We start from the raw sequence: 25,253 nt of genomic DNA, 5'->3' as shown, positions 1-25,253 counted from the left end.
CGCTCGTGGCTTACGAAAGCAAAGCAGAGCAGGGATCTTGATTTGGATGGTGACATAAACTAATATCTTTGAGTGTATCCGTTTGATGTGATTTTCTTCCCCGGGGTCATGGGGTGGGAGATAAATCAGAGGCTGCTGGGATTGGAAACATGCAGACTGGGAGATCAGTGTATGGAAGCAGGTAGGGTAGAGGGAACATGGGGCTGAATATTGGACAGTAGGATACATTTTTACTATGACAGCCAATAGCTCCAGTTTATTATGAGGACATGATATGGAGAATGATCTCATCAGGACTAAAGAAGTAAATCTACAGGGAGGTGTCAGGGATATGACAGGTTGACAGGCCCTGTCCGCGCTCCGCTAGGGCCCACGATGATCAAGTCACCAGACGACAGACATAGAGTCACAGCTGAGAGGGACTCACCTTGCACTGCATCCAATATTGTGGTGACACCTGGCATTGGGATGTAAAATTGAGTTGAATATTGATCTAGATAAAATGTGACAACAATACAAGCCATTACGTCTTGTTGGAGTGGAAAAGCAGGTGCATGTGTCTGACTTGAGACATGGCAGATATGTCAAAGTCACATCCTTCCAGATGAGGCAATGTATCTAAAGGCTAAGTTGTCTTTAAGAGAAAATATTAACTCTCAAACCACCATGTTGTTCTGTTAGTGGAGCTAGAATATAAACACTGTGAGTGTGGCTACTCTAGTAGTCTGTTTTTATCAGTGTGCATTATTGTCACAAAGCTGCTTCCCCCACTTGTTCTATTTTGGTCACCATCTGCAAAGGCAGGAAACAAATGTCACATAACAGTAATACTTCTGTGAACTAAACTATTGACTATACCAAGTCAAAATATTCTCAGAGTGCTTTGTTCTATCCTTGTATAGCTGACAGTAGTATCAGGAGTTTAGGTAATATTATACGATGTGCACTATAGCATTTATTGAATGTTGTCTAAAGTATAGAAAAAAGAGGCAGAGGCTTTTGACACTAAGGATTATAGATCCAGCTTGATATTACATTACTTTACATCACAATGAGGGAGCCATGTTATTGGCAATGGACTAGTTAAGTGTTCCCCAGATGGTGGATCGGGACCCAGGCTGGGTCGCAGCTACAGTATATCCTCCTGGGTCGCAGCTACAGTATATCCTCCTGGGTTGCAGCTATATCCTCCTGGGTCGCAGCTAAAGCCTGGGTTCTGGCTACATGTATCGTTTTGTTTATCAGATGGTCCACAAAGCTCTTTAGATAGAGCCGAGCTAAACAGAGTCTGGAAACCACGGTAGCAGTGAGGGCCAATGAATAGGAGTTGAGAGGATACTCATTGGTTAACAGTAAAAGTCTAATTGATTCTAATTTACTCGACAATGCATGACTGGAAGAAGCCGATTCACTGTTTTCACAAAAGCATTTTATTATTCCTATTTAAGTGTATTCAAAATGCTCATGAATTACCAGATTAGTTGAAAGGTAATGGATTTGGGGGGGGATTAGAATGACAGTATTTTATCTTCATGGCTTAGCTAAACCCATAATCACAGGTGAATGGGAAATGAACTGTGACCATAACGATCGGATGAATTAGTTGGCGGTCTTTGCATTAGCGAAGGTAAAATTGTCAATTACACTGTGTAGGGTTAAACTAATCCTTAATACCGAACACATGCATAATATATGGGAATGAAAAGGAGATTTATACTGATTAGACTTGAAAGGGTTTATTATAAAGGAATTCGAATAGGATTTAATGTAAGTATGTCTTTTTCATGTTAACCCATTGTTGAGTACCTATAAATGATAAAGTTTCCTTACTCAAGTCTAAAATGTGATAGGTATTAAACATTGGGCTGGTCTGCTGATGTTTCATTGATGAAAAGCAAGAGAAGAGGTAAAGTTACCAGCAGAGAGCCACGAGGCACCAGCATGCATCCAAGGCTTGGAGCATATTGATCAAACTGTGCCCAGGATGAGACAGGTGTAAGTCTTAGCAGCAGTTTCATGCACTGAATAAGAAATGACCCCTTACGTCAACAGTGACGAGCACAACAACCCCCCACCCCACAACCAGATGTACTTACTGTACCACTATGGTCTTAAGATATTGAGCAGGGCTGGGAATTGGGCATGAGGAGAGTGCAGTCATGTCTGAGCAGAGGCTCCTGAACAGATGTGATAATAGTAACACTGTAAGCAAATAAATGTGTCATCTCAGCTGACTTTCAACCAATCACCTTTAGGACAAAGGAATAGCTGAAAAGGTGTACAACTAAAATAATTTAATTTCTCAGGCCAGTCCAGACAAAACAAAACACATCTGGCAGGTGTTATTACAATAACACATGTAACCCCTTGACCCCTGTTATTTAGTCACATGTGTTACAGTAGAGACAGTTCTCCCACAGACTACATAAGAGAAGTGGGACAGAGACAGAAATAATTCGCTTCTCTGGTTTGATAAGGAAACAGCAGAGGACAACTGATATTCTAGGGGTACTGCTTTAACCAACTCACCCACTAGAGGGAGCTAAGCAATTCCTCATTGTAAACCCATCTGGTCTGAAAGCCAAGGTGAAGATCTTGAAGGATTCTGTTAGGACTGTCTGCCATTAAACAGAGATAGAATATCAACTGTCACATAGTTAGATCTGGTATCTGTTTTGCTCTTTCATCTCCCTCTCCCTAACACTTTTAGCTGGATGACAGTTTTAAAAAGGCATGGCATAATCTTTGCGGTCGCACCAGGGATTTGCTCAGTAGTAACGGTGCATGGGGAAACGGTCTGAGCCCTTCTAAGTGCCAGACTGGAACAGTGGCAGAAGCTTTGATCTAATCTGGTCTGTGTGCCCTCGCGCCAGCCAGTGGTGACTTGGGCAGAGTCAAGTGAGAGAGAGAGGTCGCTAAGCTGAACACATCCCCACTGATAGGAGGCTGGGAGCTGGAGCTGTGAAAACTTGAGCAGGCAACTAACACATATCAAATCCAGGCACTGAAAAATGGGGACTTGCAGATTCACAGAGATTACAACTCTAGAGAGCAAAGAATTTGACATGGCAGTGCATTCCAAAATCCAACCCCAGATTACAGAGGTCATAGCGTAGAAGACAAATGAACTCTTGTCTGTGTAGATTGGGGAAAATCTCCTTCAGCCACATCTTCTCCCAATGCCTTCATGTCTCACAGTAATGACTGTTTGCATACTTAGAGTATCATAGATATATCGCAATAGAGTTTGCTTATGTTCATGTTCACTAGTTTCACAGTGGGATTTTGTTTGTTTCTACTGACTCAACATGACACAAAAGTCATAAAACAAGCTTTTCATGACTGCATCATGACGTAAACAGCAACCTGTCTCTTTCCCATGGTCCCAAACTACAGTATTTACCACTCATCTGTTCCAACCAGGCTTAAGAACCAAATAAATTGTGATCTGAAAAAAAAAACTGTGTAAATGATGTACCCAGACGTGCATTTTCTATTACAATATCCCTGACTAAAATAAATATCCACAGTGAGTTTTGATCCCTAACATTGGAATAAAGCCTCAAGCCATTCTACGAGTTTGGGGGTGGATTTAGCTCCATGTAGCACAGTAATAAAAGCCTCTTTCCTGTGTTTTGGAGACTTTGGGTTGTGACCAAGCTACAGAACGACTGCAATGTTCAACAACTTTGAACAGGTTTCATGACTATATTGCCCAGCGTTATTGCAAATCACAGTGGTGTGAGTTCCACTTTTGTTGTCAGCAAGGTCAAATTGGGCTAGATGGTCAAATCAATGTTTCCACTGTGCTGTAATTACCTCCCGATAGCTGTGTCTCTGTTTGGAATACACCTTGGTAATAGGGGGCATATCGACAAACATAAGTCATCTGATTAAGTCGATGATGACTCATTGGCTGTTGTGTTTAATTCCACAACCCCATTTTACCACAGTAATCCCCCATGTAGGTGACCTTCAGACATCCACCTCAGCTGTTTCACTGCCTTGATTAAACATGTGGAAGGTCAAGCTCTTTTAATGAGATCCTCCTCAAAGACTAAAATGTTCTATCATACAATGGCCGGATAAGACGTGGGTAATGTCATTGAAGGAAAGCAATACATTCCTGCTCTGTGTTCTGAACAATTTAAGGGATTATCAATCAGCCTGCATGATCATGATCAATGACAGAAATATTGCCTATTTCTACGACAGAGGAAACTCAGCAATGATGTCATAAAAGGAAAATATGTATGTCAATCAACACAACAAATCCATTATGTTTTTGATATGGTCAATATCTAGCAACTTTCATAATGCCTTTCCATTCTCAGCAGCCGTACCATCATTGGTATTCTAGGCTGCTCCACTACTAATGACAATCTATAATGGTCCTTTCTCAGCCATGTGCTGCTGATAAGGTCCCTGACCAGCAGTGTGATGCAGAAATCCTCTACGGTCCTCTGGGAGGCAGCTTTTCAGATTGGAGACTATATTACCACGTAGTCCAACCAATTACTCCATGGGAACATCACCGCCACTTTACTGGTACACTCCATCTACACTAACACAAGCCCCTCGTCCCATTCCCTCTGTCAGGCAGGGGTTGAGGAATGGGGACTGCAGTGGGTCCCCAGCTATCCTACATGTCTTGATAGGGAGACACAATCATGCCGTGGGCCATGACACCCGCCAAGGAATACTGAGAATTACATTGTAATCACCCCACTGTGATTCAAACACATGCTAAATCAGGTCCCCTTGACATGATACCACACACACACGCACACACTCACACACACTCACACACACCACACAGTGTCAGGCCCGCAGGCGGCAGTGTGACAGATAACTCATAGAGGATGACTCTGTCTGACAGAGGGACACAGTATCTGACCAGACATTAAATGGATTGTTGAATGTAATGCTGTAGGATCTAACTCCATTCAACTGCATTGTGAAATAGATAGTTTTTTTCTACTTTGCCCTACAGCTATAAATATCTGGAAGATCAAAACAAGCTAAAGAGTTTCTGGTCGATTTGATCATTTATTCATTACCTAGAACATGAATGTAGGATTTATGATTTCAAACTAAAAGTGAATCCCTTAACAAACTTTGTTACTGTCCCTGTGTCACTGTACTTCGGGAAAATTGCATTGAAGTCTATTAGCAATGCAGTGTTTTTAAACACTGATCTATTCATTTCAAAGGCTCATCTAAGGAAAAACTGTCATCCAAGTTAAGTTACATTAGGTTTTTTCCGTAAACAATGCCTTAGAAATACAGCATGTAGCTGCCGTTAAAATCAGCCTCCATGGCCAAAACCAGGTCTCCACCTATTCACAGCACATAATACCCATGCATTCAGACGTTTTGCCGATTAAGTTGGAATAGCTCTGCAGCATTATTTCAGAGGGGGGAAAAACGTCACGAGAGATAAATGGTAAATCCTTGTTCTCCATTTGTTGCATTAAACAGTAGGCACCATCTGCTGTATTCAACTGCAGAGTACAACAGTAGTGGGGCCGCAGCTGCCATCCGCAGGCACAGCAACCTGCTCACTGCCTTGTGTTGCACGCCAAGCACTCACACAAAAAATAGTACCCTGGGTCTCTCATCATCCACCTGACCCAACCCACCACTCATGGCCGCTTACATAGAGACACACCTGCACATGAAGCACATGACTCACAGATTAAGCTAAAATGTCTCTAAACTACAGGCAGTTGGTTTGGTTGGCTTGCCTGGAGGGATTACTAAGCATTATCACATTGCTCAAATGACACTAAACGGTCCCATGTATTTCATACAAATGTCTTTACCCATCTCTCTTCTCTCCTCCTCTCATCCCCACCCTCGTCCCCTCTCTCAGGCAGTAGGTGACTGAGATGGGCATTCATCTAGGCCACTTGAGCGACTCCCCGTGGTGGTGGCCGCTACTGCTGCTGTTGCTGCTCTGCACTGCCCCCTGGTGCCAAGGTCGGCCTTTCGCAACGCCCTTGCCAGCAGTCAACGTGGCGGTGGTGTTCAGTGGCTCGGCCTACCAGCAGGAGATCAAGGGGCGTCTCAGCAGGGAGAACTTCATGGACCTGCCCTTGGAGGTGAATCCCATCACAGTGCTGGTAAACAACACCAACCCTCGGGCCCTGCTCACACGCATCTGTGACACACTGGCGGCCAATCGCGTACATGGTGTGGTGTTTGAAGACAACATCGGCTCGGAAGCCGTGGCACAGATCCTGGACTTCATTGCCCTGCAGACGGCCGTGCCCATCGTGGGCATCAGCGGGGGCTCCGCCATGGTCCTGCCACACAAGGTCAGTGACCAGGATTGGGCCGGGGGACACTTGGTGTCTAGGCTGCCGGAGGAACATGCTTAAGTTCATCTTCTTTTTATTTTTGAAATAACCTTGAAGGCCACATTATTTGTTTCCCCAAACTGCTGTAGAGCTTAACTGATGTGTGGTTTATGACTACATAGTCTCATTACATGATAGGTTTTAAACCCTTTATATTCTAGTGACTGTGAAATAAAGAACTGGGAAAGACCCCTGGCACAACTCACAGTACAAATAATAAAACCAAAACAACAATCTCAACAACACAGGTCCCCCAAGGTGAGCAAAGCACTCAGATCTTGAAAGCTCTCCACCACACACACACACACACACAGGCCAACCGTCATTAGTCTGGTGATTATCAGAGTCATAATGAACATTAGCAGACACACATTTCCATTTCCAGGTGACTTACAGCACATGATTATAAACTCACTGAATGTTAATGCTGCCCATACAGACACTGTGGGTTTTTTGTGTCTGGCGGTCTTAGGCCAGAAAGACTGAAACAACAAGATAAGGTGTTAAACCAGGTAGCAGAGGGATGTCCAAATACTGCATCTAATACACTCATTAAAATATGAAGGTCAAAATCAAAACCTGTTAGCCTCTGCCACTTCATCCTTGTTCTATTTTTAAACTTCTGGTCCCACCAGACACAAAGATGTTAAACTAGAGAAATCTATTTGTATTTGCTGGTAACAAATTTATAGTTTACAGTTGGAACCCTCATGTCAATAGAGTTATGCAATGATTTGAAATGTTGTATTACCTGGCATCATGCACTGGAGTTTGGCACCAGTAAATTATCAGAGGGATGTTTGTGATACAGATTAGACTGCCGTTAAATTGCTTTTAGAGTAAAGCCTCATAGGTTTAGGAGCAATGATCCCTCTCCCAGAGTGTTACACAAAGGGCTCAGCCACAGAGAGAAACTTTAATTAGACTGAGCATCACAATACTAGTCACAGAGACAGAGAATGCACGTTATGAGCATCACAATACTAGTCACAGAGACAGAGAATGCACGTTATGAGCCTCACAATACTACTCACAGAGACAGAGAATGCAAGATATGAGCATCACAATACTACTCACAGAGACAGAGAATGCACGTTATGAGCATCACAATACTACTCACAGAGACAGAGAATGCACGTTATGAGCATCACAATACTACTCACAGAGACAGAGAATGCACATTATTAGCATCATATTACAACTCACAGAGACAGAGAATGCACATTATGAGCATCACATCTTTATTGGTTCTATGCAAATTGATGTAGGCTGAGGATACAGAGGACTGGTGGGACATAGCTCGCCAATCCACTGACCATAAACAAAGCGTTTATTCAGCGGGGGAAAATGGAGGGTGATAAAGCAGGCTGGCTGACCTCGGCCGGTCAGAGCAAGAAGAGAATACTGCTGTATTGTAATCTTTAATCAATTCTAGTAATTTCAGCTCCAGTAGCTGGCTGTTTGAGTATGCGGCACACAGGGAACTGAGTAGCGGAAAATATGAGGTCTGCCCACCACCCTCGATTTCCATCAGTTAATCCACAGCTCAAATAGGATTTTCTCTCCCTCATGTTTGTGAGATTTTCATAATAAACGTGAGAAACGTGTTCCTCCACAACAGGAGACGGCCAGGGCCATGGACTCACAGTACCTTGATTACGCATTCACATTCATACAAATCCTCATGGGGTTGCAGTTCAATAGAGAGCTGGTTAAAAAATGGATGCATTCCAACTCAATTGAATTTAAATACATTTTTCTAAACAACAAATTGATTCATTGATTCAATCTTTACTTTGTGTGTGGCCGAGATGACTGCGAGGGAAAGTGTATTTGTTAGAAGTAACCCAGGGTCCATCAACAAAACAGTAATCAATATAGGAAACGCTCACAAAATGTGTTTGTGTAGGCCTTCCGGGTGGCGCAGTGGTTAAGGGCGCTGTACTGCAGTGCCAGCTGTGCCATCAGAGACTCTGGGTTCGCGCCCAGGCTCTGTCGTAACCGGCCATGACCGGGAGGTCCATGGGGCGAAGCACAATTGGCCTAGCATCATCTGGGTTAGGGAGGGCTTGGCTGGTAGGGATGTCCTTGTCTCATCGTGCACCAGTGACTCCTGTGGTGAGCTGGGCACAGTGCGTGCTAACCAAGGTTGCCAAGTGCACGGTGTTTCCTCTGGCACATTGGTGCGGCTGGCTTCTGGGTTGGATGCGCGCTGTGTTAAGAAGCATTGCGGCTTGGTTGGGTTGTGTATCGGAGGACGCATGACTTTCAACCTTCGTCTCTCCTGAGCCCGAAAGGAAGTTGTAGCGATGAGACAAGATATTAGCTACTAGAAACAATTGGATACTATGAAAAAGGGGTAAAAAAATAAGAATAATGATATGTTTGTGTGCTTACGCACTAGAAATTAATATTCATGACTTCATTTAAAATGTGATGGCACTTAAATGTCACCACTTCAGATGCAGCCATTTATATGAACCTTTAAGATACCTTTAAATGAGCTTTTCAATGAGCCTGAGCGATTGTTCACCATTGATTGATTGGTGGAACGCCGTCCAAGCTGGTCGACAAGCCAACTCAATCACTTAAAATGTTGTCTCTGAGAAAGCCTGGAGTTTGATCTCGCTCAAAGAGGAAGGCGAAAATGAACAGAGAACAGATTCCTATCCTGAGGAGATTTTGCTCAATTAGCATGTTGATTAGCTAAATTACAATAACCCATGAGAAACCTATTATTCCCTTTTTTTTCTCGCAATTAGAAAAAGTTAAAACAATCATTGGATAATCAATAGCCTAGCAGACACAAAGAATCCAATCAATGGAATGTATGTGGGTGAGGACAAACAGGGTTTACAAGAAGTATGGGACAAATTCAGACAAGCCCAACTGTCTGTCTGCAGCCATCAAACAGAGAGAGAGCTTCCTTAACAGAGGATTATAATCTAGCTGTGAGGCATGTAGCCATAGATCACCTTCTGATGGAATTTAAATAAAATCTGCCTCACCATTGCCAATCAATCATGGCTAACACGCCTGCCTGGAATGTTAAAACGCAAGGGGGGCTTTGGTGCATTCATTCCCACTGGGGATTTACAACCAGGGGTGACTGGTAGCTGCTATGTACGACATGATGGTAAAGATGCTTCATGATGGTAAAGGAGCCTTATCCTCCTCTTCCTTCTCAGGATGAAATACATATGTAGGATCTTCATTTGACCAGTTTCTCACAGCTGGAAAATAATCCTGCAGCAACAGGAAATTATTATTATTGTGTGAGAGAGAAATGATTGTGTGGGAGTGAACATGTAATGGATAATTACAAACAAGGACAGCGTCTTGACAGGGGAAAACATAACAACATCAATGCTGACACAGGGAACAAACTGAGGAGCAGACAGATATAGAGGGGCAATCAACAAAGTAATGGAGTCCGGGTGATTCCACGTAATGATGGTGACAGGTGTGCGTAATGGAGCGCCAGAGAGGGGAAGCGGGGGCAGGCGTGATAGGAAACCATGTGTTTGGTGTATTTGATACCATTCCAACCATTACATATTACCACATTATTAGCCCGTCCTCCCCAAAGAAGGTGTCACCAACCTCCTGTGATACAAACAACGGTACCCAAATTGTGATTTGATATGTATTATGTTACATGTGATTTTTGACTAAACCGTGTTTTAACATGATTCACAAGGGGAATAGCAGGGTATCAAATGTCTAACCACAACACACTTGCAGCAAAGCCCAATAGACGGAGACAGTAGTAGTCCCAGGTAGACAAGACAACCTTCAGACTGTGTCTGTCCAGCCGTCTCACTTCACACACCTTCTATTATTGGGGACCAAATCTTCATTTGAGATTTATGGATGTAACCAACATTTTTTTATTACATCTTAGATCTCCCATTGACATTAACGCATAATTTATGCATACGTTTAAATGTATCTTAAGTTAGGATTGGGTCCAGAGTCTCTTTGCTTCAGTGGTCCGGCGAGGTGTGGGAAGCAGGGCGAGCAGCAGCAGCAGACCTCGTTTCTTAAAGCAGGAAGGGGAGCCTGAGGCCCATCCCTAAAGTAGAGCAACCTCTTTCTCTCTTCCTTTCTTCACATCCTAAACCTACTTGTGTCCCTCTCTACCTCGTTGCTTTGCATCCTGGGGCCAGTGACACAGATACAGTACGAAGTGTCTAGACAGGGCTAAATAGGCTGGGATGGTTTTCAGAGGAACTGTATGGGAATCATAAGAAAATCACTTAATATATGTTTTGTCCTGGTTTTCTGCAAGTCAAAGGCATATAATACTAGATCATTTGGCATGAGAATTACCGAGTACAATACAATTCAGACAGACTAATGAATTTGTGCTCACTTTAGTGTTACAATGTAGTATAAATGCCTTCAACATTGATATAATAACACTCAAACGTACAGTATGATTGTAATTCAGTGTTATGTGTTACTGCATTTGGATCTCCTCTATCGTTGTGAGGAAGGACAAATGACTACGGCGGTGTACGTCTGTTCCTCGGCCCTGTGAGCAGGGTCCCTGTGACGTCAGCACATAGGACGAGCACATGACGACAGTGCCAGGGCACATCACGCTGGGAGTTGCAGGCGGACATATGCCGCAGCAAAGATCCATGTCCAGAAGTCACTCACCATCGGAGAGAGAGAGCGAGGGAGAGAGAGAGAGGGGGAGGGGGAGAGAGAGAGAGAGAGAGAGAGAGGGAGAGAGGGAGAGGGGGAGAGAGAGAGAGAGAGAGAGAGAGAGAGAGAGAGAGCGAGAGAGAGAGAGAGTGAGAGCAGGCTGCGATGTGCTCCTCTTGCACTAAGGGAGGAAGAATAGAGAAAGAGAGAACAAGACAGAGAACAAGGGAGAGCACGTTGGCCTCTTTCTCTCCACCGGCCCTTCTGGAAGGGCTACTTGCTGCCGGCCTCCCTCCCTCAGATATATTTTGCAACTTCTGAATCATCTCCAACACAGTACAGACCCCCTGCTCTAATCTCTCACAATTTCAGGTGTCCGTCCTTGCAGTTGCAACATGTTTTATTGAAAAGTCTCATTTCTTTTCCTTTGTTCTTTTTAAACCATTCCATCTCCATCAATAATTAGCGACAGCTCTTTGTTTCTGTGAGAGTCCTTCAAATGCCCACCATTGGTCCAGATTTTAAAAAAATCAGTAGCCTAAATGTTGTGTGTAGAGAGCATTGTATTCTGACAAGAAAATCGGATGTATTGGGGATCTTGACCACTGACCAGTGGTCCTATAAAATCATCTGTGCAGTGATATATATGGCTTTATCTCTCATCCGGCGCCGACAGAGATGGCCGCCTCGCTTCGCGTTCCTAGGAAACTACGCAGTATTTTGTTTCTTTTATGTGTTATTTCTTACATTGTTACCCCAGGAAATCTTAGCTTTTATTACATACAGTCGGGAGGAACTATTGGATATAAGAGCAACGTCAACTCACCAACATTACGACCAGGAATACGACTTTCCCGAAGCGGATCCTCTGTTTGGCCCACCACCCAGGACAATGGATCGGATCCCAGCCGGCGACCCAAAACAACGGCGTGGCAGAAGGGGCAGATGGAGCGGGATTCTGGTCAGACTCCGTAGACGGGCACATCGCGCACCGCTCCCGAGCATACTACTCGCCAATGTCCAGTCTCTTGACAACAAGGTTGATGAAATCCGAGCAAGGGTTGCCTTCCAGAGAGACATCAGAGACTGTAACGTTCTTTGTTTCACGAAACATGACTCACTCGAGACACGTTATCGGAGTCGGTACAGCCACCTGTTTTCTTCATGCATCTTGCTGACAGAAACAAGCATATCTCTGGTAAGAAGAAGGGCGGGGTGTATGCCTTATGACTAATGTATGCCTCCTGACAACCTCAGGAGGCTGAAGAAATTCGGCTTGTCACCAAAAACACTCACATACTTTTACAGATGCACAATCGTGAGCATCCTGTCGGGCGGTATCACCGCCTGGTATGGCAACTGCTCCGCTCATAACAGTAAGGCGCTCCAGAGGGTAGTGAGGTCTGCACAACGCATCACCGGGGGCAAACTACCTGCCCCCCAGGACACCTACACCACCCGATGTCACAGGAAGGCCAAAAAGATCATCAAGGACAACAACCACCCGAGCCACTGCCTGTTCACCCCGCTATCATCCAGAAGGCGAGGTCAGTACAGGTGCATCAAAGCAGGGACCAAGGGACTGAAAAACAGCTTCTATCTCAAGGCCATCAGACTGTCACTAACATTGAGTGGCTGCTGCCAACATCCTGACTCAACTCTAGCCACTTTAATAATTGAAAAATGGATGTAATAAATGTATCACTAGCCATTACCCTACATTACCCTACATTACTCATCTCATATGTATATACTGTACTCTATACCATCTACTGCATCTTGCCATCTTGATGTAATAAATGTCCCCGATTCAACCCCTTTGTAAACCATTCAGCTGCTAGTCTGTTACTCACAAAGCACTCAAGCAAAGAGCCAGTTGGCTAATATAAAACATACAATTAGGGAGAAGACATGAGATATGTGTTTTTGTTACAGTATACAAAGACACATCACTCTATCTTGTTGTTTGTAAGCAGATTACAGAAGACAACTGACCACTGACCAGACTCCACAGTTTGGGACTAAGGTTCTATCTGCATTTCTGCAGATAGTACTCTAAATACCCCAAATCATGGTGTTCAGTTCAAAAGAATACTATAAATAAATTGCTGACACCATTCAAACCAATAAGGGGGTGGAACTTTAAAGCCATTTATCTCAGAATCATATTTTTTGCAGATAGAACCTTGTAGTCCTAAATTCTCACAGTGCCAGTGGAAGCTAAGCTGTTAACTAGATGCCTTTTAATCTTCTTTATGAAATGTACACACTTACAGAACAGAGGCACAATGGGACATCAGTCTATAGTCACAACCCTTTCATGGAAACAACAACACCATATACTAATCACCATCAACATAAAGAAACAAACATCTGGCAAACATCTGGCCCTACACCTATAGGAGAAAGTAGTATTGATAATGGACACCTGTTTCCAACCAGATTCTCTTAAATCGCCCCAAGCCATGTGATTCGGACAGTATTATCTAACAGAATGTATCATCAGATATGGGTTGTGTCCTGATGCATCATGGTTGAGTGCTCCCAAGTGGCACAGCAGTCTAAGGCACTGTATATCAGTGCTCGAGGTGTCACTACAGACCCTGGTTTGATTCCAGGCTGTATCACAACTGGCTGTGATTGGGAGTCCCATAGGGAGGTGCACAATTGGCCCAGTGTTGTCCGGGGTAGGCTGTCATTGTAAATAAGAATTTGTTCTTAACTGACTTGCCTAGGTATATAAATAAAACGAGCTTAGGCCTATGGCTGTCCGCTGTCCATGCTCAGGGCTCATTTGGACTAAAGTACAGTTCTAATTGAGTGGTTGCTACCACACTTCTCTAGATAGAACCTTAGGGTGTTTTTGGCTGAGAGTCACAGTGTGATCGTGTACACATACTACACACAGGCACATATACACACACACAAACACACACACATGGCCTGGAGGAAAATGATTTTACGCTGTGCCAGATGAATACTCGTGGCATACAAGTGGTGAAAAAAGGCTACATGCACAGAAAGAAGGCAGTGACTTTAACAGATTTGCTGTGGGACACGGAGAGGAGTTAGAACATTTGTAGATGTATATTGGCAACCTGCTCCTTTACTAACATGCATAACACCATTGCTCTTGCTAAGCTAATGTTGCAAGATGTTTTATTGTTCCTTCTACTGTATCACATCTACAGTACCTCCAAGGTATTATAGGAGGAGGTATTTTGTATATGGAAAAGGGTAGAACACAAATTGCTAAATGTAAACAGATTGCTAAATAGAAACAGAGAGGATGTGATATTCAGAGCAATGAGAACGGTCAGTGGAGACACTCAGAGGAATAGACCAGTATGATGTCTGACATCAGGAGACACACAGATGGTTCTAACCTACTTTAGACTTCTCTGAAGGACAACGAGGAGACAAAATGAAACAGCAGAACAAGAGAACAGAGTAGTCCTGGTCTCTGGATACCTGGCTTTCTGTAACCCCAAACCTCAACACGCTTCATGACCATGACAGAGACAGGGCACAGTCCCCTAGAGAAGGAAAGGGACAGGTAAGGTCCAGTTTGAGTGAAGCAGTGACTTCTGGGTACTTCTCTGATAGCATCAAGGAAAAATGGCACACTGTGCCTTCAGAAAGTATTCACACCTCTTGACTTTTTCCCATATTTTGTTGTGTTACAAAGTGGGATTAAAATGGATTTAACTGTAATGTTTTTGTCAACAATCTACACAAAAAACATATATATATATATATCTTGATTAGAGCATGTTAGAATCACCTTTGACAGCAATTACAGCTGTGAGTCTTTCTGGGTAAGTCTCTAAAAGTGTTCCACTCCTGGATTGTGCAACATTTTCCATGATTCTTTTCAAAATTATTCAAGCTCAGTCAAGTTGGTGGTTGATCATTGCTAGACAAGCATTTTCAGGTCTTGTCATAAATGTTCAAGTAGATTTAAGTCAAAACTGTAACTCAGCCACTCAGGAACATTCACTGCCTTCTTGGTTAGCAACTCCAGTGTATTTTTGGCCTTATGTGTAAGGTTATTGTCCTGCTGAATGGTGAATTAATCTCCCAGTGTCTGGTGGAAAGCAGACTGCACCATGTGTTCCTCTAGGATTTTGCCTGTGCTTAGCTCCATTCAGCTTATTTTTTATCCTGAAAAACTCCCCAGTCCTTAACTATTTCAAGCATACCCATAACATGATGCAGCCACCATTATGTTTGAAAATATGGAGAGTGGTACTCAGTAATGTGTTATATTGGATTTGCCCCAAACCTAACACTTTGTATTCAGGACAAAAGTTAATTGCTTTGCCACATTTTCTTGAAGTATTATTTTAGTGCCTTGTTGTAAACAAGATGCATGTTTTGGAATATTTTTATTCGGTCAAGGCTTACTTTTTTCATCCTGTCAATTAGGTTAGTATTATGGAGTAACTAAAATTTCTAATACTGAACGTTTTCTCCTATCACAGCCATTAAACTCTGTAAATGTTTTTCTTTCCTTCCTTCTTTTCTTTCCAAAACACTTGATAACTTTCTCGTTATCTCTATCAAAATTATTTTCTAGACCCTAATCAGTCAGGCGTCAAGATGGGTCCCTCAACCGAGACTGCTCTTTTCTGCGTCACGGAGACTCTCCGCACTACCAAAGCTGACTCTCTCTCCTCTGTTCTCATCCCCCTAGATCTATACGCTGTCTTTGACACCGTGAACCATCAGATCCTCCTCTTCACCCTCTCAGGGCTGGGCGTCTCAAGCTCTGCATATTCTTGGATTGCATCCTTCCTGGCAGGCTGCTCCTACCAGGTGACATAGAGAGCACAACTTACTCTCACCACTGGTGTCCCCTAGGGCTTGGTTTTAGGCCCTCTCCTCTTCTCTCTATACACCAAGTCACTCGGCTCCATCATATCATCACATATCATCTCCTATCATTGCTATGCGGATGACATTCAACTACTTTTCTCCTTCCCCCCTTCTGACACCCAGGTGGCGACGCGCATCTCTGCGTGCCTGGCAGATATCTGAACATCGGCCCACCATCTCAAGCTTAACCTCGACAAGAGGGAGCTGCTCTTCCTTCCGGGGAAGGCCTGCCCGCTCAAAGACCTCTCCATCACAGTTGACAACTCTAGTGTTGCCCTCCTAGAGCGCAACAAACCTTGGTGTGACCCTGGACAACACCCTGTCGTTCTCTGCAAACATCAAAGCAGCGACTCACTCTTGACGTCTACAACATCCGTAGAGTACGACCCTACCTCATGCAGGAAGCGCTGCAGGTCTACAACATCCGGAGAGTACGACCCTAACTCACGCAGGAAGCGGTGCAGGTCTACAACATCCATAGAGTCCGACCCTACCTCACGCAGGAGGCGCTGCAGGTCTACAACATCCGTAGAGTATGACCCTACCACACGCAGAAAGCGCTGCAGGTCCTAATCCAGGCACATGGCAACTCGCTATTGGCTGGGCTCCCCGCTTGTGCCATCAAACCACTGAAACTTATCCAGAACGCTGCAGCTCGCCTGGTTTTCAACCTTCCCAAGTTCTCCCATGTCACCCCGCCCCTCCGCACACTCCACTGGCTTCCAGTTGAAGCTTTCATCCACTACAAGACCATGGTGCTTACCAACGGAACAGCAAGGGGAACTGCAACTCCCTACCGTCAGGCTGTGCACAAACCCTACACCCCAACCCGAGCACTCCGTTCTGCCACCCCAGGTCTCTTGGCCCTCCCACCCCTGCCCAGTCCAAGCTCTTCTCTGTCCTGGCACCCCAATGGAGGAACCAGCTTCCCCCTGAGTCCCTGCCCATCTTCCAAAAACATCTGAAACCCTACCTCTTCAAACAGATCTTAAATAATCCTCCTCCTCCCCCTCCTTTACCCATTTACCAATAGGTGCCCTTCATTGCGAGGCATTGGAAATCCTCCCTGGTCTTTGTGGTTGAATCTGTGTTTGAAATTCACTGCTCGACTGAGGAACCTTAAAGATAATTGTATGTGTGGGGTACATAGATGAGGTAGTTATTTAAAAGTCATGTTAAACACTATTTTGCACACAGAGTGAAGCCATGAAACTTATTATGTGACTTGTTAAGCACATTTTTACTCCTGAACTTATTTAGGCTAGCCATAACAAAGGGGTTGAATAATTGTCTCTAGAAATTTCAACTTTCATTTTTTATTCATTTGTAAACATTTCAAAAAACATAATTCCACTTTGACATTATGGGGTATTGTGTATACAGTACATCAGTGACAAAAAAAACTCAATTTAATCCATTTTAAATTCAGGCTCTAACATAATGAAATGTGGAACAAGTCAAACGGTGTGAACACTTTCTGAAGGAACTGCATGGGTAAATGGCATAATATCAAGAAACTGAGCCTCACCAAAATCATTCTCACTTAGAAGGAGCAAATAAATTGAATCATCAAATCTACTTTATAGATTTATTTGGGGTGATAAAGAAAATTATACACTTTTTATTTATTATAAAGTTGTCGTTTATGCAACGTAATTTAAAAAGTGAAAGTCTTAATGATCAACCAGTGAAACAGTCAAATCTCTGGAATTGATGTAACTTTTTATTACACTTATCATTACAATTCACTGGGGTTGCACATGATTTATGATGCTATTTGTTTTACAAAGCAATTATGGTGCAATGATTTCTATGAGCAGCGTGCTTAATTCAAAACCAATAAACAATCATTACCTTCTCTTAGAGTCAAGACATATCAATGGCATCCAACCCGAAAATGTACTGTATGGGTCATAAGCAGTTTTAAAAACAATGATTCTGTTATTTTCTAGTATGAAACACAAGAATAAAACCCTGCCCTGTGTCAGCCCATAACCTTCCCAGGATGCAGAAACATGTTATGCCAAGACCATTACTGAAATAAATATTTCAACAAGATTGATGGAAAAAAACATATTATTCTGTTCCCTGAACATACTAAAACAAGATAAACGCTCTTACAAACACACACAGACAAGAAACAGCTCTGATCTTCCTGAAAATTCCTGGATCACTTTAGTTAATGCAACACAGCATTTTCATACTCCTTTCTCCAAGGTCAAAGAGGAGAGACATCTTGAGAAAAGTGAGATAAAAAGAGAAAACAGGGGCTGGGCTCAGTGACAGTGAGCTCAGTGATAGTGCCAAGTATATATGAGGGCCAATGTTGCTGTGGCAAGTGGGAGACACATGGGTTAAAGTGATGAATGGTGCCTGGGCTACAGGGAGAGCAACACCAAACAGAATCACTTACTATAGAGTACTGCCTCTCAGCCCAGAGACTACACACCACTTCTGGGTGGGCTGGCTGGTGGTCAGGAGCTGGATGGTGTGGACGGAGCACACAGACACACTGTCAAGCTACTCTCAGGATTCTACTGTCGTTTCTTGATTATTATTTAATTTTTTACATATGACTGGCTGAATTACATAAAACACAATCATATAATTACCACTAAGCAGGCTATTAAGAAAGTCATTGCATTAGATCATTAGGTTTTAATTGTGCTTGTTAGATAAATTGAGCAAATTGATTGAGCTTAAATTAACTATCCAAAAAGGGCTGTTATTTGTTCTCACTCTGCTGTCTGTGTCTCTCTGCAGGGCGACGGCTCCACGTTCCTCCAGCTGGGCTCCTCCATTGAGCAGCAGATAAACGGCATGTTCAAGGTGATGGAGGAGTACAACTGGGACAGCTTCGTGGTCATCACCAGTCTGTACCCGGGCTACGAGGTCTATGTGGACTATGTCAAGACCTTCACTGACACCAGCTACTTCATGTGGGAACTGCAGGACGTGCTGACCTTCGACATGTCTGCCGACGGCATGAACGACATCCGGGCACGGCGCCTGCTGCAGCAGATCGACGCCCAGGTACTGCTGGTATACTGCTCCCACGAGGAGGCCCAGTACCTTTTCAGTATGGCCGGAGAGGTCGGCCTGCTGGGGCCTGGCTACATCTGGATCCTCCCTAGCCTTGCCGTGGGGAACCCAGACATGCCCCCACCATACAGCTTCCCTGTGGGCCTCATCAGCATCATCACCGACCGCTGGCGGATGAGCCTGAGGAAGAGGGTGCGGGATGGGGTGGCCATCGTGGTCAAAGGGGTGCAGAGCTTCCACAAACAGAGGGGCTTCATCCCTGAGGGCCAGAACGACTGCCACAGCCCTGTTAGGGCATCTTCTAATGATACACTGTTCAGGTGAGTGGAGATGGGGGGATGGAAGGGGGGCATACTGACATACTGTAGGTTGGAGATTGTTCATTGCAATAAGAGAAGCCAACCAAATTGGAGTGATTAAGTGATACAGTTGAAGTCAGAAGTTTACATACAACTTAGCCAAATACATTTTTTTTTTTATTCACAATTCCTGACATTTAATCCTAGTAAAAGTGTCTGTCTTAGGTCAGTTAGGATCACCACTTTATTTTAAGAATGTGAAATGTCAGAATAATAGCAGAGAGAATGATTTATTTCAGCTTTTATTTCTTTCATCACATTCCCAGTGGGTCAGACGTTTACATACACTCAATTAGTATTTGGTAGCGGTGCCTTTAAATTGTTTAACTTGGTTCAAACGTATCGGGTAGCCTTCCACAAACTTCCCACAATAAGTTGGGTGAATTTTGGCACATTCCTCCTGACAGAGCTGGTGTAACTGAGTCAGGTTTGTAGGCCTCCTTGCTTACCCACAAATTTTCTATAGGATTGAGGTCAGGGCTTTGTGATGGCCACTCCAATACCTTGACTTTGTTGTACTTAAGCCATTTTGCCACAACTTTGGATGTATGCATGGGGTCATTGTCCATTTGGAAGACCCATTTGCGACCAAGCTTTAACTTCCTGGCTGATGTCTTCAAATGTTGCTTCTATATATCCACATAATTTTCCATTCTCATGATGCCATCTATTTTGTGAAGTGCACCAGTCCCTCCTGCAGCAAAGCACCCCCACAACATTATGCTGCCACCCCTGTGCTTCACAGTTGGGATGGTGTTCTTCGGCTTGCAAGCCTCCCCTTTTTCCTCCAAACATAACGATGGTCATTATGGCCAAACAGTCCTATTTTTGTTTCATCAGACAAGAGGATATTTCTCCAAAAAGTACGATCTTTGTCCCCATGTGCAGTTGCAAACCTGTCTGACTTTTTTCTGGTGGTTTTGAAGCAGTGGCTTCTTCTTTGCCTTTCAGGTTATGTCGATATAGGACTCGTTTTGCTTTGGATATAGATACTTTTGTACCTGTTTCCTCCAGCATCTTCACAAGGTCCTTTGCTGTTATTCTGGGATTAATTTGCACTTTTTGCACCAAAGTACGTTCATCTCTAGGAGACAGAACACGTCTCCTTCCTGAGCGGTGTGACGGCTGCATAGTCCCATGGTGTTTATACTTGCGTACTATTGTTTGTACAGATGAACGTGGTACCTTCAGGCATTTGGAAATTGCTCCCAAGGATGAACCAGACTTGTGGAGGTCTACAATTGTTTTTCTTAGGTCTTGGCTGATTTCTTTTGATTTTCCCATGATGTCTTGCAAAGAGGCACTGAGTTTGAAATATTTAATGACTCAAGTGTATATAAACTTTCGACATCAACTGTAACTGTAGCAGATTGAGAAGGACTGACTTGAAACAGAGAGAGAGACTTGGCAACATCAGTTAACAGTTGCTCAACAGTCATTTAGCTGTGGCTTTCCATCAGCTTAATGTTGTGGTTGGGGGCAACATGGTACTCTCCCTGTCACTCTCTTAACCCCTGCCTGCCAACTCATCCATCCTACCTCTGTCCCATCACCTCACTGTTGGAAGCACTGGCATCACAGAGAGATGATGTGGCCTGTCATACCTGCCCAGCCCAGCCCAAAAGAGCAATCTTGCGCCATCTGTGCCAGGGAACATGGAGCAAATCCTATTTGGTTCCAGAACATTTTTAATCAGCCAAAGGGAGGCTCGGCTTCTTTAGGGACAACAGATTTAGCGTCAGCATTTGGCACTAGCCAAGGTCATTGAGACTGGACTGGGAGGATTGGAGAGTTTCCAGGCAGGGTACAGGGTGGTATTCTTAATACGTTTTTGTGGACCAGGATCGTAATATGAAATCTGACACAGTTCAGTGGTATTAAAACATCACTTTCTCCTCAGAAGTAATTTTCTCTTTTCTGAAAGTGGCTAGCATGAGGGAAAGATAACTTCTCTTTTTGTAAATCAAAATCCTTCATGAAAAAGGAGAACCGTCTGGGCAGCTGTATTTCAGCCTTTGATTTGAGTCATGCTGCTGTTTCCAACCCCTACGATTATCCACTTTAAAGACAAAAACAATCCTGAGTGGAATTGCAATGACCAAAGTTGGTAATATGAGGGTCCGGCAGGCAGAACATAGCCTGGTATAGCACTCTCCGTCTGCTCTCCACTCTTTTATTTCCCTCCCTGGCACAATATTGTTCTTTCTCTCAGGCCTCCCTATTCAAAGGGAGCAGTGCCTCGCTCTCTCCTCAGCGGTCAATAGACTCAACACCTCATTTAATTAGGTATCTTTTTAATGAGCTTTTGATTATAAATCACTCCGCCTGTTAATAAGATTATCACAGATTACCAGATTAAACAAGCCTTTCACATGGATTAGACAGGGGGCCCGTTCATTACCCAGCATGCTTTCATCACCTCTGCTGGACTGAGAGAGAGAGGGAGGAGAGGTGAGAGAGCAGCCTCACAGTGCGTGATGACAGGGAGTTCACAACATGTCGATAGCTATGTGCAAAACAATCAGCAGGTAGTGCTTTAGAAATAGGATGAAACCATCGGAAGATTGGATTAATGGACATTAACGAGTATTAGTATAATGTTGTAATGAGTATTTAACTCTTTGATTGATTTCCCTTGTTTTCAGGCACATGTTAAACGTAACATGGGAACACAACGACTTCTCGTTCAACCCTGAAGGGTACCTGATCAACCCGGCTATGGTCATCATCACCTTAGATCGAGAGAGACAGTGGGATAAGGTGAGACATTACACGTCATTATATTCCTCCCAATCAGTAAAACTAGGGTTAGTCTTTGTGTTATCTGATTACAAGTTAATAGGGCTATATAACCTGCTCATTACGAAAAGGAAAAACTCCAAAAAGTGTTATTAACAACACATGAATTACTGCCTCATTCATTGTGTATTTTCATGAACTATCACTGACAGGCATTGACTTGGGCATATTGTGGGCTGTTACATTTCCTTTGCATCACCTGTTACAAAATACAGACTGTCCCCTTTATAGGTTAGCATTTTGCTCTAACTGCCTCCTACCAATCACAGTGTCCTAACCGGTCACCCGGTGTCTCTCCACACCACAGGCCTAGTGTGATTACGCGTCTGACTGATCTCCCTATAAACACCAGCTATTCAAATGAGCCTGCCTAGCATTCCACTACCTCAGAGCCACCGACTCTTAGTGAACAGAACCTTGTCTCACATATTCATCCCACCTTCAGAACACACCTTCCCTCTACCTGTAATGCCCAGTAGGGAGTAGACACTGAAGGGAGGTGGAGGTCAGATTTCTTCCTTAAATGCATTCAGTGGTTGAATGGAGGTTGATGTGTATCAGAGCATGTTGGGCCAAACCACATCTCTGGGTAAACAGCTCCGGGCCTTCTCCAGCTTATTACTTGCCATCGATGTTCTCTCAAGGTTGGTTCCTATTAATTTCGGGTATGTTATTGAAACTAAGGCATATGCCTCTGTAATTGGAGGGTCTGCCACGCGCTGTACTGAAGGCTATCAGATGTGTGGTTGGTCAGAGAGAGAGAGAGAGAGTAGTAGTCTATTGACAGCTTGTGCCAATGGAAAGGTTGCAGTTAAAAATACAACAGAAAATGAATGTGCTGTAGCTGCTGCAGTGTAGTGAGTCCACCGTGAGGATGAGAATTCAACAAGCTTACTGCTGGACGTGATCTAAAAGACTCATCTTTAAACTCTGTTACTGGACATTTCTGAGCTACTCAATGACCTGTAGTGATACTTCAAAAGAATAACAAGAACTTACACTGAGTGCACAAGACATTAGGAACACTGCTCTTTCCATGACATAGACTGACAGGTGAATCCAGGTGAAAGCTATGATCCCTTATTGCTGTCACTTCAATCAGTGTAGATGAAGGGGAGGAGACAGGTTAAAGAATACTTTTTTACCCTTGAGACAATTGAGACATGGATTGTGTATTTGTGCCATTCAGAGGGTGAATGGACAAAATATTGCAGTGCCTTTGAACAGGGTGTGTTAGTAGGTGCCAGGCGCACTGGTTTGAGCGTGTCAAGAACTGCAACACTGCTGGGTTTTTCACACTCAACAGTTTCCCATGTGTATCAGGATGATCCACCACCCAAAGGACATCCAGCTAACTAAGTATCAGAGTCAACAAGGGCCAGAATTCCTATGGAACGCTTAGTAGAGTCCATGCCCCAACGAATTGAGGCTCAAAGAAGAAGAGAAGGAGAAGTAGAGAAGAGAAGAAGAAGAGGAAGAAGAAGAAGAAGAAGAAGAAGAAGAAGAGGAAGAAGAAGAAGAAGAAGAAGAAGAAGAAAATGAGAAGAAAGAGAGGAGAAGAAGAGGAGAAGAGAAGGAGAAGAGGAGGAAAAGAAGAAGAAGAAGAAGAAGAAGAAGAAGAAAATGAGAAGAAAGAGAGGAGAAGAAGAGGAGAAGAGAAGGAGAAGAGGAGGAGAATAAGAAAAGAAGAGGAAGATAAGGAGAAGAGAAGAAGAAGAGGAGAAGAGGAGGAGAAGAAGAAAAGGAGAAGAAGAGGAGAAGAGAAGGAGAAGAGGAGGAGAATAAGAAAAGAAGAGGAAGATAAGGAGAAGAGAAGAAGAAGAGGAGAAGAGGAGGAGAAGAAGAAGAGAAGGAGAAGAAGAGGAGAAGAAGAGAAGAAGAAGAACAAGAGGAGAAAAAGAGAATAAGGATAAGAAGAAGTAGAAGAAGACAAGCAGAAGAAGTCTGGGGATCTAGACAGGCTATAGGTATTTGAGATCTTGGCTTCCTCTCTCATCTCCAATATGTTACAAAGGCAAACTGACAAGTCTGTTCTTTGACACAAACAAAGAGGTTTGGCTCTGTAAAGCCATTAAAAAGAGTGAGGGGACACTCTTATGCTCTCTTTTACCATTGTGATCCATTGACAAGGCCCATAAACTAGGGGAAAAGAAGACAAGAGGATTAATCAATAGTCCGGCAGGAGAGACAGGAATAACTAAGCATACCAGTAAAACAGAGGATATTCAAATAGTTGTATTTTGTTGTCCTTTGTGACATCTGACAATAATGACTGCAATAATCAGATAACTTTCAGTATTAGTAGGAGAGATTATTATGAAGCAAAGGCATTTGTCAGTGGTATGGGTTGGCCCCCTGATAAAACGTTTAGAACAGCCAATCCAAAGTAAGCAGAATTATGCAGTCTTTGACTGCTGTAAAATAATGGATTTTTTATTAAATGTAACCTTTATTTAACTAGGCAATTCAGTTAAGAACAAATTCTTATTTTCAATGGCGGCCTACACCATACATTCTAAAAAGGTATTGACCAGTATTCTGCCATTGTAGAGGCTACACCATACATTCTAAAAAGGTATTGACCAGTATTCTGCCATTGTAGAGGCTACACCATACATTCTAAAAAGGTATTGACCAGTATTCTGCCATTGTAGAGGCTACACCATACATTCTAAAAAGGTATTGACCAGTATTCTGCCATTGTAGAGGCTACACCATACATTCTAAAAAGGTATTGACCAGTATTCTGCCATTGTAGAGGCTACACCATACATTCTAAAAAGGTATTGACCAGTATTCTGCCATTGTAGAGGCTACACCATACATTCTAAAAAGGTATTGACCAGTATTCTGCCATTGTAGAGGCTACACCATACATTCTAAAAAGGTATTGACCAGTATTCTGCCATTGTAGAGGCTACACCATACATTCTAAAAAGGTATTGACCAGTATTCTGCCATTGTAGAGGCTACACCATACATTCTAAAAAGGTATTGACCAGTATTCTGCCATTGTAGAGGCTACACCATACATTCTAAAAGGCATTGACCAGTATTCTGCCATTGTAGAGGTAGTTGATTGAACACAAACATGTTGTTAATGTGAGCAATGAAATGGTTTTACTCTGCAGTCTTTTGTTGCTGATACGTGTGACAATCC

General features: G+C 43.4%; 1 protein-coding gene across 2 annotated transcripts in view; it reads left to right on the top strand.

The window, feature by feature from the left end:
- The window catches only part of LOC109892015 (glutamate receptor ionotropic, NMDA 2C), a 111,085-nt gene that overhangs the window by 60,158 nt on the left and 25,674 nt on the right, over positions 1–25,253 (top strand). For both annotated transcript variants that reach the window (XM_031827798.1, XM_031827800.1), the window contains exons 2-4: positions 5,876–6,320; positions 18,657–19,255; positions 21,940–22,054. In XM_031827798.1, coding sequence (XP_031683658.1) covers positions 5,892–6,320; positions 18,657–19,255; positions 21,940–22,054 — 1,143 coding nt within the window. In that variant the 5' untranslated portion in view covers positions 5,876–5,891. The remainder of the gene's footprint in view (positions 1–5,875; positions 6,321–18,656; positions 19,256–21,939; positions 22,055–25,253) is intronic.

The sequence above is a fragment of the Oncorhynchus kisutch genome, linkage group LG6 (assembly GCF_002021735.2).
Source record: "Oncorhynchus kisutch isolate 150728-3 linkage group LG6, Okis_V2, whole genome shotgun sequence".
NCBI lineage: Eukaryota > Metazoa > Chordata > Actinopteri > Salmoniformes > Salmonidae > Oncorhynchus > Oncorhynchus kisutch.
This window is presented reverse-complemented; position numbering and strand designations above follow the sequence as displayed.